This window comes from Electrona antarctica (assembly GCF_951216825.1).
Source record: "Electrona antarctica genome assembly, chromosome: 20".
Classification (NCBI taxonomy): Eukaryota; Metazoa; Chordata; class Actinopteri; order Myctophiformes; family Myctophidae; genus Electrona; species Electrona antarctica.
Window position 1 is genome coordinate 25,555,566 of NC_136801.1, and position 15,982 is coordinate 25,571,547.

At 42.1% G+C, this 15,982-nt stretch overlaps 2 protein-coding genes across 10 annotated transcripts in view; one reads left to right on the forward strand and one right to left on the reverse strand.

Moving 5' to 3' along the window:
- wwp1 (WW domain containing E3 ubiquitin protein ligase 1) overlaps window positions 1-6,651 on the forward strand; it is a 62,004-nt gene extending 55,353 nt beyond the window's left edge. For 7 of the 9 annotated variants that reach the window (XM_079490227.1, XM_079490224.1, XM_079490230.1 and 4 more), the window contains exon 25: window positions 236-6,651. In XM_079490227.1, coding sequence (XP_079346353.1) covers window positions 236-335 — 100 coding nt within the window. In that variant the 3' untranslated portion in view covers window positions 336-6,651. The remainder of the gene's footprint in view (window positions 1-235) is intronic. The other 2 variants (XR_013788552.1, XR_013788553.1) reach the window with 2 other exon arrangements.
- Window positions 6,652-7,095: 444 nt separating this feature from the next.
- rmdn1 (regulator of microtubule dynamics 1) lies at window positions 7,096-15,607 on the reverse strand. Its single transcript, XM_079490232.1, has 10 exons — window positions 15,360-15,607; window positions 13,964-14,078; window positions 13,771-13,855; window positions 12,334-12,493; window positions 10,699-10,788; window positions 10,300-10,355; window positions 9,080-9,167; window positions 8,869-8,899; window positions 8,583-8,716; window positions 7,096-7,461 (listed from the first exon to the last, which is right to left on the reverse strand). Exons 1-10 carry the CDS (start codon window positions 15,489-15,491, stop codon window positions 7,420-7,422), a joined length of 933 nt encoding a protein of 310 aa, XP_079346358.1. The 5' UTR covers window positions 15,492-15,607; the 3' UTR covers window positions 7,096-7,419.
- Between the last annotated feature and the right edge of the window lie 375 nt (window positions 15,608-15,982).

Here is a 15,982-nt window from a genome sequence, read left to right on the forward strand (position 1 = left end):
GGGGGGGGGGGGGGGGTTGCAGGTGGGGGGTGGGGGTGTTGGACAGAGAGGGGGGGGGGGCATGCAGGGACGGAGAGAGAAAAAAAGATGCGACCGCCTTCAGAAGCGAGAAGAGAATGTCTTGTGCGCGATGCCAGTAGGTTAAGGAAATGTTTTGGCTGTAAAAACTATGAACCATACACTTTTAAGTAATGTTCTTTCATGCTAACCTGCCCGTTCTCTCTGCCTGTTACAGCTTCAACCGGCTGGACTTGCCCCCTTACAAAAGCTTCGATCAGCTGAAAGAGAAACTATTGTTTGCCATCGACGAAACGGAAGGATTTGGCCAAGAGTAGAAAGGAGACAGAGAGAGGAAGGAGTCCTCCATCTCTCCACCTACTGCTGTTTATCCAGCCAAGTTCAACAACAAAAAAAAGAAAAAAGAATTGCACAGATAACTACCAATTTACATAAGCTATTTTGTCATTTTAAACCAAATCTTAATTCTTAGTGTCATTTTTTGCAGTACCCCTGCCCCCTCCTTTCTACCAACAGTGCTTACATTTTATTTTTGAACCCCATCCGTAAAATATGCAAACATTTCAAGCTTTTACTCCTCTTAAAAAGAAAAGCGAAGGTAAATCACGGATGCTGATTTCCACCACGCCCCCTCTCTGTCCCGGCTGGGCTTTTAAAAGGAGACTGAAAGCATCGTAGAGACAATTTGATAGTCCAAGTGATAACCTCTTCTATGGCTCTAGTTCTATAGAGCTTTTAAAGGGTGATTGTAGTATCAGGGTCCGGTGCCTGACTTTTTGTCCCCCTCTTGATTTGAAATTGTTTTTTTTTTCTCATTTCTTATGCTTTTCTTTTTTGTTGGACCCGTAGCTGTTGTTGTGTCTGTTTCTGCGCGCTTGCATGGCTGCCTCTGGAGAAGAGAATACCCCCCCCACACACACACACACACACACACTGCACAAACTTCCTGTGAAGAATGGTGGACTACTGTTGTACCCACATCTTTCCCCACACACACACACACACACACACACACACACACACACACACACACACACACACACAGACAGAGAGAGTTTGGAGACTGCTATCCCTCTGTCAGTATTGTAACATTTGTCATCATTATTATCATCATCCTCATCATTCAACAAAGTTGAATATTTGACCAGCCTGCCCTCTTCTCCATCTTCTTTAACTACTGCACAAAGATGAGAAGTGGAAAAGGGGCCTATTGTGTGTGTGCCTGCCCGCCCCAGTAGTGTTGATCCAATGACACGATGGACAACCCTCGCCTCACCTAAGAGCTATTGTGGACAAAATGGACACTGGTCTTCATTTAGTAAAGAAAGGCTCCTCCTCTTCCGCCTGTCCATTTTTGGGCAACAATCAAGTGGACATGGGGAATCAATGAAGTCCTCGATTGCCGTTTGGATGCTATGTTTTGGGGTGCAATGATTGGTGTATATTGGCACTTTTTCACTGCATGGTACAGGCTCCACTCTACTCACTTTAACCTCTCTTTAGTGGGATAGGACCCTCTTAAATCTAGTTAGTCATTGTAGCAACGTCCAACCCTCCAATATAATATAATAAAAAAGTCAGCTGTCTTTAGTTAAACTTAGGAGTTATATTAAGAGGGACAAATACTCAATATGGCTGTGTATTTCACTACTAACAGTTAATGTACACACTAGGAAATCAATAAAGCTGCAGGAACTGTCGGAATGCAGATAGGTTAAAAACACAAAGTGTTTTACTATTGATGTTAGCTACAGGGTGGCACATTGATGCCCGGCAATGACGAATGGTCAATATGAAGATTGTCTAATCTGTGTTCACAAAGATGACTAATCCAGTGTAAACCAGAGTTTAGACCATTTGTCTGCTGTTTTCACCTCACCTTTAGGGGTTGTGACGGCTCGCTTGGAAGCTCGACAGAGATGATACCAAGAAAGTGCTAGGTCCTGCTATTGCACAATGGAAAACAAAAGCATGTGAGTTAAGTTGAGCCACTACTGTACCGTGCACTGGAAAACTGCGATGTGTGTGTGTGTGGGGTCAGTCATGTAGGCTCTGAATCATCATGTTTATCTGTGAGACTGGGCACATTCCAGCCCGTCTAGGCGTCTACAGGTATATTGCAGCCAGCCACATCACAAAACTCAAAACAAGGCATTTGTGAAGAGCTTGCGGCTGGCAAACTAAATACAAGCCATGGTACCTGTATAAATCTGTGGCATGTATTTGATTTTGTATTAGTCGCCAGTCCTGAGCTTCCTGTTAAACAGTTGTTGGTGGAAAGAAACATGCCCAAAGCTTTAAAGTTATTTTATTTTACAAAAAAGCCTGCTTCTGCGGCATACATACACTGCTGTTACCTCTAGTCCCTCTCTCTCTCTTCCACACATTGTTAGGTTCCATGATTACCGTACACTGTCGGCAGTGGTGTGTGGCTGTAGCCCCTTTCTTTTAACAGGGCTGCTCAATGAGGATGTACAGTATTGGACAGGGAACGTTCCCAGCCAGACGCGATCCGTTTTCTGCACCACGAAGAGAGGGGCTGGAAGGAGTGTCGCGGCTTGTGATTGTGTGAGACGGGCTGACCGTGGCGTAGGGAGCGGTCCGCTGTGTTCATTGTAGGGAGGACCGAGGATCTACTATTCTCTGCCTATCGGGTCGCGACTCGAACGGCGCTAAGTCGGCTCAAGCGAACTTCGCAACGTTTGACACGGCAACTCGCTCGTTTTAGCTCGCTCGGTGCTGTCTCTCGCGGCTCAAGTTCGCTTGAGACGGTGCCCCTCCGTCGCGATCTAAAACTATAGGGCGAAAGTCCCTCCCTTCGTGGTGCAGAAAACCGTGTCACTTCCCTGACGACTGAGGACAAAGACCTGGAACCAAAATGTACATCTTTTGCATCAGTGGTGTTCAATTCTGTGCCGTGGAGGTCGGAGGATATTGGATTTCATTCCAACCCAACACTAACTGATTTCAATGCATTCAGACCTCTGTGGCACATGGATGAATCCCATTTGTATACTAGATAAGACTATAAATATAATCAACTATTTTAATCCAAAATCCAATATTTTTCATTCAGTGTTTTATTTGTGTTATTTAAAGCTACATTGTGAAACAATTTTATAGTAACAAGGACTGAAAAACCGCCCAACCCAAAATACATTTATAAAGTAAGGCTTAGTTTAGGTTGGAGAAACATTAAAGGGCCACTTCACCCCTTTTGCAACCAGATCTTATTTTAATGATGTTTGGGAGACAAGAAACACTTTCCTGGGGTTTTTAACGTTGGTAATATGTCTTTTTAGATATTTTAGTATTTCAAATTGTCCATGGGCTCCATGATGTCATGGACACTGGGCTCACTTCCTTCCTGGACTACAATTCCCATAATGCTTTGGTCCACTGCTCCTCCTTGTGGATAGGGGGAGGGCTGTCTTACTGAGACAACATGTAGTCCAGGGAATAAGTGAGCCCAGTGCCCATGACATCATGGAGCCCATGGACACTTTGAAATACTGAAATATCTAAAAACACACATTTCCCAGATAAAAACCCCAGGAAAGTGTTTCTTGTCTCCCAAACATCATTAAAATAAAATCTGGTTGCAAAAGGGGTGAAGTGGCCCTTTAACACAACTGCTTGTTGTTGTAAATCCCCCTCTTGATCGGTTGGGGGCAGCACAATGCAGCTTTGAGAAAAATGCAATCTTCATGTGATTCTGACAAGAGAAAGGTGTGCATTATGTCATGGGTCCGTGGAGGTATTGCAGGTGGTCCCCAAAAAGAAAAAGCAGTGGCGTGCACAGACATTTAGAGGGGCAGGTGCTCAAGTGAAAAAAGGGCACCTTGTGCAGCGCGTGGAACCGTCCGGTTGCCTGAATAGTATGAGATTTATAGATTTTGGGGCATAAATAATATATTGGAAGCTTTTTTTTCCCCATCATGAATTGATCAATGTCACCATGGTCCACATGTTTTTTTTGTTTTTTTTCAAAGGGGCACATTGCTGTCCAGAGGGCAAGGGCAGGTGGTGCTCTAGCGCCCCCTAGTGTCTATCTGTGCACGCCACTGAGGAAAAAGCCCTCGAATATGATGGAATATGATTAAAGATTATTGTGATTATGGTATCACATGCTCAATTCTTTTCACATATCTTTGATTTGTGGGATGCGGGACAGTAATGCTATTTTGGGACTGTCCTGCGAGATGGGTGGTCAGCCCACCTGACACAATAGTGGTGTCCTCAGGATGCTCTTAGTCAAAATGGTGGTCCCTGGGTCATAATCGGTTGAAAACCCCTGCAGTATGCGTTTGACTTCTTAGAAAGCTGCCTGAATATGCTCTTTGAGGAGTAAATATAATACAACCCCATCTCACTACAAAGTAGGTGGGTTAGACATCTGAATAGATCAACTTGAAGTGTGGCCCAAATGTCGCAAGTGATGATGAATGGACCACGGTGATGTCCTCCATGGGTAGCCCACTCATATTTTGCCTAACTTGCAGTATTTTCTAGCACTTGGAACCCCAAATTTCAGTATAATTAAAGCCTTGTCCATTAGAGTAACGGCTTGATTCATACTTAAGTTGCATTCCCCCTGTCGCGTGCTGCAAATAACGATCTTCAAAGTTTTGAGCTTGTAGATCTGCTATTGTGGGTGCGTCACACCGGCATGCAAACATACATAAATTAAGCATACGGTGGAAGGTTGCAGAAATGGTTGCAAAATGTTGGCTGCTAGTTTATCTAATCTAGCCTCACGAATCAGACCTTTGCTTTTGAAATCCTTAAGCAACCGTTTAGGAGGTCTGGGAGTTTATATGGGTGAGTTTGAATTAAAAACATGCTTGAACATTCTTCCCCCCCCCCCTCTATTATTTTCCCATAAAAGCTGCAAGAGAGAATTTAAGGCAGTAAAATGATCATAATTGTAATTAAAGAAAACCGTTTCTGATAATGAATAACATGCAAGCACAGCCACAAAACAGGCAAATAACAGTAAATACTGGTTGCTTGATAAATCCACCAGGCGTTTTTGGCCCCCAAAAGCTTGAATTGGCTTGACTCCGTGACCAGTGTAAGTGAATGAATATACGGCTGAACTGGAACATGCCCTCTGAAACCATAGTGCTCTAATTCTCTTCTCTAAAATAAAATTATACATTTCCTATTTAATTTATGTTCAATCATGTGACTTTCTTGTTTTCTCGTCGGAGAAGTACGTAAAGCCTTATGCCTGATGTACACTTAGTTGTGTGCCTGTGTGTGTCGAGCACGGTAAATACATGTTCAGTTTGTGACGATGCCCGCTCGCAACTAAATGTAACTCAGGCTTTTAATTTAATAAAATTGTACGTGTATAAGTCAGAGCTGAGTAGCAGCTGTTTGCAGAAAACTTCTCCTGTGATGGACAACGTAGTGTGCCACGGGCCAAACTGAAACATCTGTGGAATCTCTTCCACAGTGCGCCTCCTCTCTGGGCAGTTCGAGGCCCTTTCTCGCTGCCAGGGTAGTGGAAACATGCCAACCTTGAAGATGCAATGCTTTTACTTTAGATTGTCCTGTTATTTATTTTTACGCATCCTAGTCATTTGCAGTTTCTTTTTTTTTCCTGATGGTTATGCTTTCATTTTGCAATCCAAAACCAAGTGTGTGTGCGCGTGTATGGGAAGGCCTATTAGCAGAGCATTCTTTCCTTGTGTAAATGTTGGATACTTGCACCCCAAAATCCTGAGTGGTTCTTTGGATGTATTTTGGATGTGTTAAGACCTGAAGGGTGTGTGGTCTAGCTCAACAATTGAGAGGAAGACTAAAAGATATGCCCATTGTGTATATAACATCTATTCATCTGTCCCCGTTATGTAATATGGGACGACAAGAAAATATAAAATGTACTCGTTTGAAAGGCCAACAGAGCCTCCTCTAGAGAAAAGTACAAAACTGCATAACTTGCTTTCCTTTTGAACAAAAGAAAATCCATAATCAAAGAACTCTGTGTATATGCATATTCATTGTATAAGAAATTAAATACCTATTCTAATTAAATACACAGACACTGTTCCATTGTTGGAAATCTGTGATGATGCCTTTTGTTCTTATCAAAAATAGAGGCCATGTTCCAGGTTGCCTTCAGCGCCACCAACTGCAACCAATAATTGATTTAACAGTACCTGAATAGGTACATGCATGCCACAAAGGAAATGTTCTGATTAATGATGATATATCAATCTGTTATTATTATACTGTGATAAGTGACTTTGATGGCTGCAGTTTAGGCAATCTGGAACGGGTCTGAACTGTAACATACATATCGCGTGTAGATACACACTGTAACTGTACAGAATGCCCCTTTTACTGGAGACTGTATAGAGATAAGAATCATTTTTAATCTCCTGACCCGTTTTAATGAAGAGATAGATGGATTTATGAGAAAACAAAATGCCCCACCGACCCCTGCCTTCCATGCTTTTCTGTTGTGAGAGTGACAGGGAATGAGATGCATTCTGCTCAGGATTCAGACGATACAGGATTCAGACAAAATAAATGTCTACGAATAAACGTTATTTTCTCTCGTTTTATTTTTGATTGGATCTTGCCTGTGGAAAGAACCATATTTAATAAATGTATCTGACCATCTTTACAACAGTTTGGACTTTTCATAAAAATAAAGAATACTAAAGGTCCTTGCAGACTGTTTTTCGGAATAACGGCAGAAAAACCCAGCAACAAATCCTAAAAACGCAGCAGTGTGCAGGGACCTTTAGTGTTCAATTTTTAACTGCATTTCACAATCATAACTTCATTTGTGGTTTGTGCCCCAGAGGACAAGTCATCATATAACCCCATCTCGAGTCTAGAGCAAAGTACATTGATATGATTATTTGAGGGAAAAATCCTAGGCAGAATTGCCTCCCATGTCACCATGAATCAGAAAATGTCCTTATTGGGGAGTGAAACCCTAGAAGAAACCTCATATTTCCCAGGCCAGCTACTTTCAGTGAAATTTCGGAAGGAAGATTGAGTTGGAAGCGAGAGAAGCAAGACTGATGCATGTTTTAGACTGAAACACTCAACAAAGTATCTGAATGTTCTTACTTTAATAGAATGATTTGTCTTTTCACCCTACCACATGAATATATAATTTGGACGGTTGAATTGTTTCAATAATGTATTGTATGTATTAAGTATAGTATTAGTTGGCAAGCTATATCTTCTCACAGAGAGGAGTGTACACTGTGCGCGCCCACATACTGTATGCTTGGATAAGAAGGATTAGACTCTAATCATTAGAGGATAAGAATGTTTTTTTTTTTGTGTGTGTGTGTGTGTGTAAGGCCAGTAACGGGCTACTAATTGAATACATTTAATTAGGAATAGTTCAACTGTCATTGTGGTTGTGTCTCCTCATCCTAGCTTCTTCAGAAGATCAACAGCTTCTTTATGGACCTGGAGAGGAACAAGAAGGAACAAAGTGAGCTTGTAGATCTGCTATTTTTTGCTGAATGTTCGCCCCAGAATACGGACGCTAGCTTTCATGTGGTTAAATAGATTATAGAGGGTATTTTTCCACCGGGACACGCCACCCTCTCCTCATCTAGACTGAGTGGCAAAACATTGAGCAGCATGGAGCATTGGGGTTTGGGAGCGCTCGTTGGAAATCACCCAACAGTCCTGCATACCACCTGCTTTCTAAATGTCACATAATGCAGGAGGCAGCAGGATAGAGCATGGGTTCCCAAACTTTTCAGCCCACGACCCCAAAATAATGCTGCCATTGACTCGCGACCCCCAACCTACTGGAACCTACTGGCCCAAGGCCACCAGAGACGACACGTCTCCGTCATTGACACAAAAAGCAAACACTTCCGGATTTCCCAGTATGTTGATTATCACATACTGGGGGTATTTCTAAAGGTGCTGATAATGAACATTCTCTTGATTAAGGGGTGATAACATTCGAAGCAGGTGCATACAATCAGATTGGACTTTTCTGTTTGGATGTATTGGCTGTCAAGGCCAGAATGTTTTTGCCACTTGGTGGGACTACCTTTTTCACAGAGCTTGGGACCTGATGGGCACTGATGGGGTGCTTTTGTTTTACCCGGTCGGCTACTACTAGTAGGGCCTCCCTATCCCACTGACGGACTAGCGGGGTAAAACAAGCGCCCATCGGGTCCCACGCGACTGGGTATGCGTTCTTTCAGAACGTCTGTGTGGTATGATCATAGACACCCGGTGTCTCTGTTGAAGGCAAAATTATCTCCGATTCCTTTACGAAGCATAACGTAAGCAAAGTGGAAGCTTCCGCGTGCGGATGGTTAAGTCGCGCTGTGATTGGCCAGTAGTCAGAAACATGGAGGAGTCGCATGAGTGACGTCACTTGGGCAGCGAGTCCCAGCGACGCAGCGTGCCTTCAGCTAGACTTCCTGCCTTCAATGGAGACACGTCGCTCCAATGAACTGCAGCGGCCAATGAGGCATCTATTATTGTATCTATCTATGGGTATGATGTAACGCATAGCTTCTAGTTAGCTACCAAAGGTTGGCATTCAATTTCACGCTTATTACCTCTTTGTCTTCCTGTGTGTGCGGAGGGTACTTTGTTGCCTTGGTCAGCCATAGTAAGGCACTCTCCTTGTCGTTCATGGCCATGTAAGTCTTCCCCAGCATTAGGAGGTTTTTACTGTAGAAGTCAGGGTCAACTGGGGAAACCAAAATAAAGACAAACCCGTTTCTGAAAGCCTTGTGGCACTTTTACACACAATGAAATGATTTATGTTGCAGTAAAGCACAAGGTAACAGGCTGTGTAAAGTGTTCCTTTGTGACACCACAACAACCCTATAACGTGTTTACCTCCTTCAGCTTTCAGGAAGAATGCCAAAGCCTGAAGGAAGAAGAAAGAATAAGGTTAGTGGTTGATTCTGATTCGTAAATATGGTCTTCAAAAGCTGGAAACCAGTTGAGTAAACAGTAAGTGATGATAGACATGCTGCTTTAATGAGCTCATTACATTAATGATGAAGTAAGGACAAACACACTGTCACCAAGTGGTCTTACTCTTTACCTCCTCATATGTGGCTGTTGGAGGTGATGCAAAGATCACAGCTGCCACCTTGCGCTGGTACCACGGCAACTCTGCAAAAGCAAAGCACCTAGGAAAGAGTAGATGGATAAGATTTAATTTCATTCCCAGAATATAATCAGTAGGTCATGTCCACCACTTTGGCCAAAAGATACACCTCATACGGAAGAAATTCCAGGGTGGCGAGCTTCCAACTACCTACCATGTGAAAGACTCACCATTAGGGTATAAGTGTCACCAAAACAGTTCCTGTCAAACAGGATAACTGTCTATCACCAGGAGGGCACACGGAAGAAATTGACGACACACCATTGGGGAAAGGACCAGTAACCATGTGAAAGATTCACCATTCGCGTATAGGTTTCACCAAAACAGTTCCTGTCAAACAGGATAACTGTCTATCACCAGGAGGGCACACTTCAAGGCAGGATAATGGATGTACAACATCTTCATAGCTCGCACAAGTACTGGTACGCCTTGCCGATTCCAAACCATGTGGCAGTAGCGTGAGTCAGCTTGATGTACAAGCACACCCCCTGAACATGACGTGAGTGTGACATGACCTCCAATCCAACCCTTGATGCCGAGTGCAAAGCAGGGAGGCATTTGGTCCCATTTTTATAGTCTTTGATTTGATATGACCCGGCCAGAAAATTGAGCCCCAATCTCAGGGCAGACACCAAGGCCACTGGGCAGGTAGCTCGCACAAAGAGGCTGGATAATCCTGATCTGCACAACCTGGTATTTGTTTGGCCATGCCAGGCTAGGAAGTCTGAACAGCGTGGCCGATTTTATGTCCAGGAGCCATTTTTTACTAAAACTGAATGGTTTGATTGGATTCAGGAAATGTTTTTGCCCGGGCCCTCCAGGTACCCCAACTTTGATTGGCTCACATACTGTACACACATAAAATGCTGTACTATGCTGGGCACTGTGGGTGTGTGTATATATATATATATATATATATATATATATATATACATACACACACACACACACACACATATATATATATATATATATATATATATATATATATATATATATATATATATATATGTGTGTGTGTATGTATATATATATATATATATATATATACACATATATATATACACATGCATACACATATATATATACACACACACATATACACACAGCTGCATTTGGTCTGATTTGGGGACGGGGTTAAATGATAGACTCACCAGTGACCCAAGATGTGGATTGAGGTAGCATCTTTGGGGTTCAGCTCTATGGCTCTCTGTGGAAAAATGTAAGTTAATTGTTTGTGTAAGATTTATGCTGAATGTGCCCCTTTGTTTCTGCGATATGAACCAAACACAGGACAAAGGAGGAGCGCACACCTGTATTAAGGAGGTGCCTGCCGACCACGGCAGAGATAACTGTTACAACAGAGAGAAGGACGCACTACTCGTAGCCACGATGCAAAATAATTTGAAACAAACATTTCAACAGTATCGTTTGGGTATGGGAAACCCTCAAGAAGACGATACTGCTGAAGCGTTGGTTTCAATACAATGATTTTACGAGTAGTGTGTCCTTCTCTCTGCTGTAACAGTGATATGAACCAAAACAGGATTTACCTCCAAATGTTCCTTGATGATGTACGAGTTTCCTATTTTCACCTTTACACCCTCGAAGTCGCCAAGATCACTGAGACATATCGCGTACCACTATACGTGCATAGGAGGAGAAAGAGAGAGTTTCTGAAAGATGTAGAAGTAAAATATAAAATCACATGAACCCCAGAGTCCCGCAAAAATACCTGATCTATAAGTAACGCATCGCAACGCAAGTCAGTGAGCTTGTAGATTAGCAATTTTCTGGTGAAGAGACTTTTTGTAGAGGGAAAAAAAAAGAAAGGAACCTAGTATAAACCCCTGGGGGACTCCCGTCAATGAAGTATAAAGAGTTTATAAGTGGTTAAAAGGATAGTTCACCCCCAAAATGACTTTGTTTTTTTCTATCCGGTACTTTTACTCAAAGTACATTTTCAATTCCGTACTTTTACTTGTAACGGAGTAGTTCTAAATTGCAGTATTGTTACTTTTACTGAAGTAAAACAATTCGTATTTTTCCACCACTGTATGCCTATCCGTTGGCCAGGTATAGTAGTGACTCATCACAATCAAAATGGCGCACCCCCCTAAGGTGTGAGGTTTACATGCCCTATTACTCACCCCATTGAGACTTGAATTCATGGATATTGTTTAGTTTGTCACATTCCTAAGCCAATAATTTGAGGAGACTCTGTTTCTCCATAGGGAACAAAGGAGGCTCTTAGGCCCTCATTTATCAATTGAGTGTAAAATCTGCCCCAAATTCGAGTGTAGGTTTTGTAGTACACTCACGTCGCCACGGCATTTATAAAGTGATCGCAAATAGCTGATCCTACCTTAATTTCATTCCTAGCAGTGATAAATGTGACGGCTGAAATCAGTCTGGCACGCCCTATGAAAAAAGCCTCGCCCTCGTTTTTGCGACATGCACAACTGCAATACGACCAAACAACGCATGGAAACAGCCAATAAAAAAAGTTTCCCCCGCTTGCCTTGGTGCCCGCCTCACACACCCTTATTTAAATGGTGAATGATTAAGCCCCTTACGCCTATATCCTACAATTGCAAATAGGCAAGCTGTATGCTTGTCATTGTCACTTGGAAATAAAGGCGTGCAGTCCATTTATACCTAAATAATCTTTTTATAATATCACAGTGATTATATAGGCATCTGATGTCACGCTCATGCGCTCCCAAATCATCTCACAAGTGCGCTCGCATATATATGTTTAACAATTAACATTTTAGGAGTGAATACATATGCTTAGATGCCTGTGACAGCATGTCAGCAGTTCAGACAATTTTCTACGAGAGAAAAACAGGTGAGGACAAAGCCTACGACAGCTCCCGACCCAACGTGATTTTTGTCCTGGCACACGTTCAAGTTCAAGGTTTTGCGGAAATGGTAAATGCCGAAAATTGCACCCATATTTTGGCGTACGCCGAGTTGATAAATGAGGGCCTTAGTGTCTCCATAGGGAACCACTGCTGGTTAAATGATTGGCTTAGGAATGCATGAATTTAAGTCTCCATGGGGGAGTAATCATCACATGGAGTGATGTGAACTATCCATTAATGTTCGACTGGCTGAGTGGCAAGGCTTTCTTTTGTCATCAATATTTAACATAAATTATGGTAAAGCAATGGGACCAGTCCTACTTTGTGTGCTGCGAAGCAGCCTTCATCCTTCTCCAGGGCCTTCTTGACATATTCAAAGGCCTCGTATGTCAGCTTCTTCTTCTGGTCAGTGGCCACGTCTGACATCTGGGACAGGTCACGAGACGCCCGTGCCAAACGCCACAGGAACTCTGCATTTTCACTGGACACACACACACCATCATCATTTTTGGTTGTACAGCTCCTCCAGACTGGGCAGCCGACATCCAGTGATGCGCTCGGCCGAGCGCACCACCCTCCTGAGAGCCTTGTGGTCTCTGATATAGACCTAGTCCTAGGCCTAGTGGCTTTCAATGGCAGCTTTATTTGTCTGATTGTGTAATAATCCAAACTAACTGCGATGTAATTAGACACTGAGCTATGAAGGAAGGAATTTTTCCAGAGCACAAAAGACCTACTCATCAAAATGGCTTACTGGAGTGGATTATTATGAGCCTTTGTGTGACCGAGTTCACTAAAGACTATGAAGGCCCGACATTCAAACAGCCTTTCCCCCACGGCTATCCGGCTCCTCAACGCTGCTGGTGTCCCTCCCTGACCGCCTTCTATCCTCCCTCCATCCCCACTCAGAGTGGAATGGACTGACTTGTGCTCTGAACTGACCTGAACACTTGAATTCTCCACACTTTATATTTATTCACTATTCATTGCACTGTTGTTTTTGTCTTGTCCTGTTTTGCACTTGTCCTAATGTTGTAACTGCACTCTGCTGTCCACCAAACCAAATTCCTAACATGTTTACATGTCATGGCAATAAAGGCTTCTGATTCAGACAGATGACTGATTAAATTAGCAAAGAAACATAACAAATGCAGATACTTCTATACAGATATACTGCATGATACAATTAATAACATCCCATGATTTGGGGCATGCTGAGATGCAATGCATGGCAGGAGAAAAAGATCTAAGTGAGTCAGACTGTTAGCAAGTTACCAACTAAATAGATGTTATAGTAGGTAAGTACAATAAATCACACACATTCACCTACTTAAAGCCAGGTGCCGGGCCAAGATTATAACAATAGAAAACAGGTAAGGTCCGCACACTGGATATTGCTCCAAAGATTTTTTTTTTTTTTAATGAAAGTAAGAGTGACAAAGGACAAAAAGGCTGGTGGTCCTTTAACAGAAGAAATTATAAGCCAGTAAGGAACCTGGCTCAAAATATTGATTGATGATGATTTAATGATTTAATCAGGGAGACACTGGGCTGTATTTTGAGTGTCTTAAGTACCAGGTCTTATTACTTAACTTAAGACCTGGAGGCGTGGCCAATGCTGTTTAGCTATTTTGAGTGGCCAAACAGCATTGGCCACACCTCCAGGTCTTAAGTTAAGTCATAAGACCTGGTACTTAAGACACTCAAAATACAGCCCACTATGTGGTAATAGTGTGGGGGGGAAAGTGATACTCTTACCTGTCTTTGTACTGTATCAGAAGCTGATAGAGTTTCTCTGTCTCTGCGCAGCTGTACAGATAGTCCGCCTGCTCCAAAACCTCCTCTGCTCACATGTAAAATACAATACCAAGCTTAGGTTGCACTTTTTTAATGGCAAAATCTGCTGCATGATATCTCACTGTGTGTGCAGACAACAATAGGCATAGCCTACCTCTTTCTAATGCAAGGACCACAGATGTACCACCGTGTACCCTCTGGTAAGCCTCAAACCCCAGGTAAGAGAACGTAGGTAGGCTCAGTAAGAATGCAGCTCTCCGACACCCACCCTGTGTAGGACAGAGAGATGGTCATAGTCACAATAATACCACCCACAGATTACACACTCTACTGTGGGAATGATGTAAAACCTGTTTTAGGCCAGAATGAACAACCTGAATGTCATCGTAATAACTTAAACTAAGACATAGGTAACTCTGGATCAAGGCATCAGGCCAGTTTTTGTTTTCTTCTTTTATCAGCACCCATGGTTTAGTCCACACTCAAAACCACATCTACAAATATTTTGTGCCAGGGACCTCAGTAAGAGATTTGTGTTATTTAACAATATTTATTTATTTATATATATATATATATATATATATATATATATATATATATATATATACACATATATATACATATATACACACTTTTTGAATTATGTTTTTTTTTTTTATTATTATTTTAGAAAGCAGCAGATATACAAGCTCTCAACGAGTGGAATCGCTTCGTTGAGAACTTGTAGATTGGCTATTTACATTTCAAATAGACAAATTATATGAAAATAAAGAAGAGGATCCAAGGCACTCTGTTCCAGTGAAGTGAAAAAAAGCCTTTATTGTAAGCTTCAAGGCATGGCAAAGAACATTACACAAAAGGGAGGATCAACGCGTTTCGGCAATCAGCCTTCGTCAGGGTCCCATGGCCCTGAGCCAAATTATATATAGGTTTAAAGTGCATTTTGATGGACCACTGTGCTGTAGTAGCCTGCTTGACTAGGACATTTAAAGGACAAAGCTATAGGTCACTCTGGATCAAGGCACAGAGCCAGTTCTTTTATCAGAGTTGGTTTAGACTTCGGAATTTGATTGTGTCATTTACTAGTGTTATTTATTGTTATTAGGCTTTCTCCCAGACCAATTTAGCAATGATCAGTCACAGTCTCACATATGATGGCATAATATAAAACAGACTGCAATAGTAATCAAATTAACAACAGTCTTCAACTATTTAAAAAAAAAAAAGGCCTTGAAATCTGCCACAAAATGCCAAATATTGCAAGACTACTACCTCAAAGCATCTTAAGGTAATTGACACTGCTACAGATAACTCCCTGGCTGTAACAATACCCCACTGCCCTTTAACCTACATACCGGGGTAGCTCACTACAAGCACAGCATCATCAGAGTAAATGCAATGAATTATATTTCCAAACGCAATCCAAGCAGAGCTAATATTGCCTTTGTGCAGTCAGCCAATAAAATAAGACAGGAAATAATGAAACTCATGACATGACGCAGCATGCGAATTAGAAAAACAAGATTGTTTCACATCATGTTTACACTTACAATAAGATTAATCTCCTTCAAAGCTCTCCAGTGTTGCAGATTGTTCCATTTAAGCCAGTTTGTTTTACTGACATTCAGTGAGACCAAAGTCCTGGCAACAGCAGCACTTCTACAGAGAGCTGCAGCAGCCATCCTGTCATTCTGTCAAGTGTCAACAATACTACAGTGACACAGACAGGTAGATTATATTTATGAACATGTTCGTGAAGCGTTCAAGAGCACCATAAACTAAAAACGTTGAGAAACGACAATAGCCATTTTTACATTACAATATTACAGTTAAAGTTAAATCAACGTCATTGATTCTTGTATATCTGTCATCGCGCCGCGTTGTCTGCTTGTTGCGATCGATAGATAAAAATCGATAACGTTCGAGAGCAAATTGACGATGTTTACTTTGTTGTATCGCAACAGTTGTGTGTCTTTAACATCTTGAATGCACCCTGGATCTGTTTGCTTCCCAAAAACATTCCGTCGGTGGGAAACAAAGGACGAACCATTATGGTTCCGGGTTCACATGGGTACATTTAGCCCACGATAATATATATAACCTTTCCATTTGTTGCTGTTATTTTAGTATATCCTACAGACAGAAAGGTTTACATGCCCCCGCAATACTGCAA

Excerpts from the sequence above, each read along its gene's own strand:
- rmdn1 (XM_079490232.1), bottom strand. The coding sequence starts at position 15,491 with ATGGCTGCTGCAGCTCTCTGTAGAAGTGCTGCTGTTGCCAGGACTTTG. Across the intron at positions 10,789-12,333 it reads GCTGCTTCGCAGCACACAAA|TGGTACGCGATATGTCTCAG; the intron begins GTAGGACTGGTC and ends ATGCACGTATAG. Across the intron at positions 9,168-10,299 it reads ATCCACATCTTGGGTCACTG|GTGCTTTGCTTTTGCAGAGT; the intron begins GTGAGTCTATCA and ends ACTCTTTCCTAG.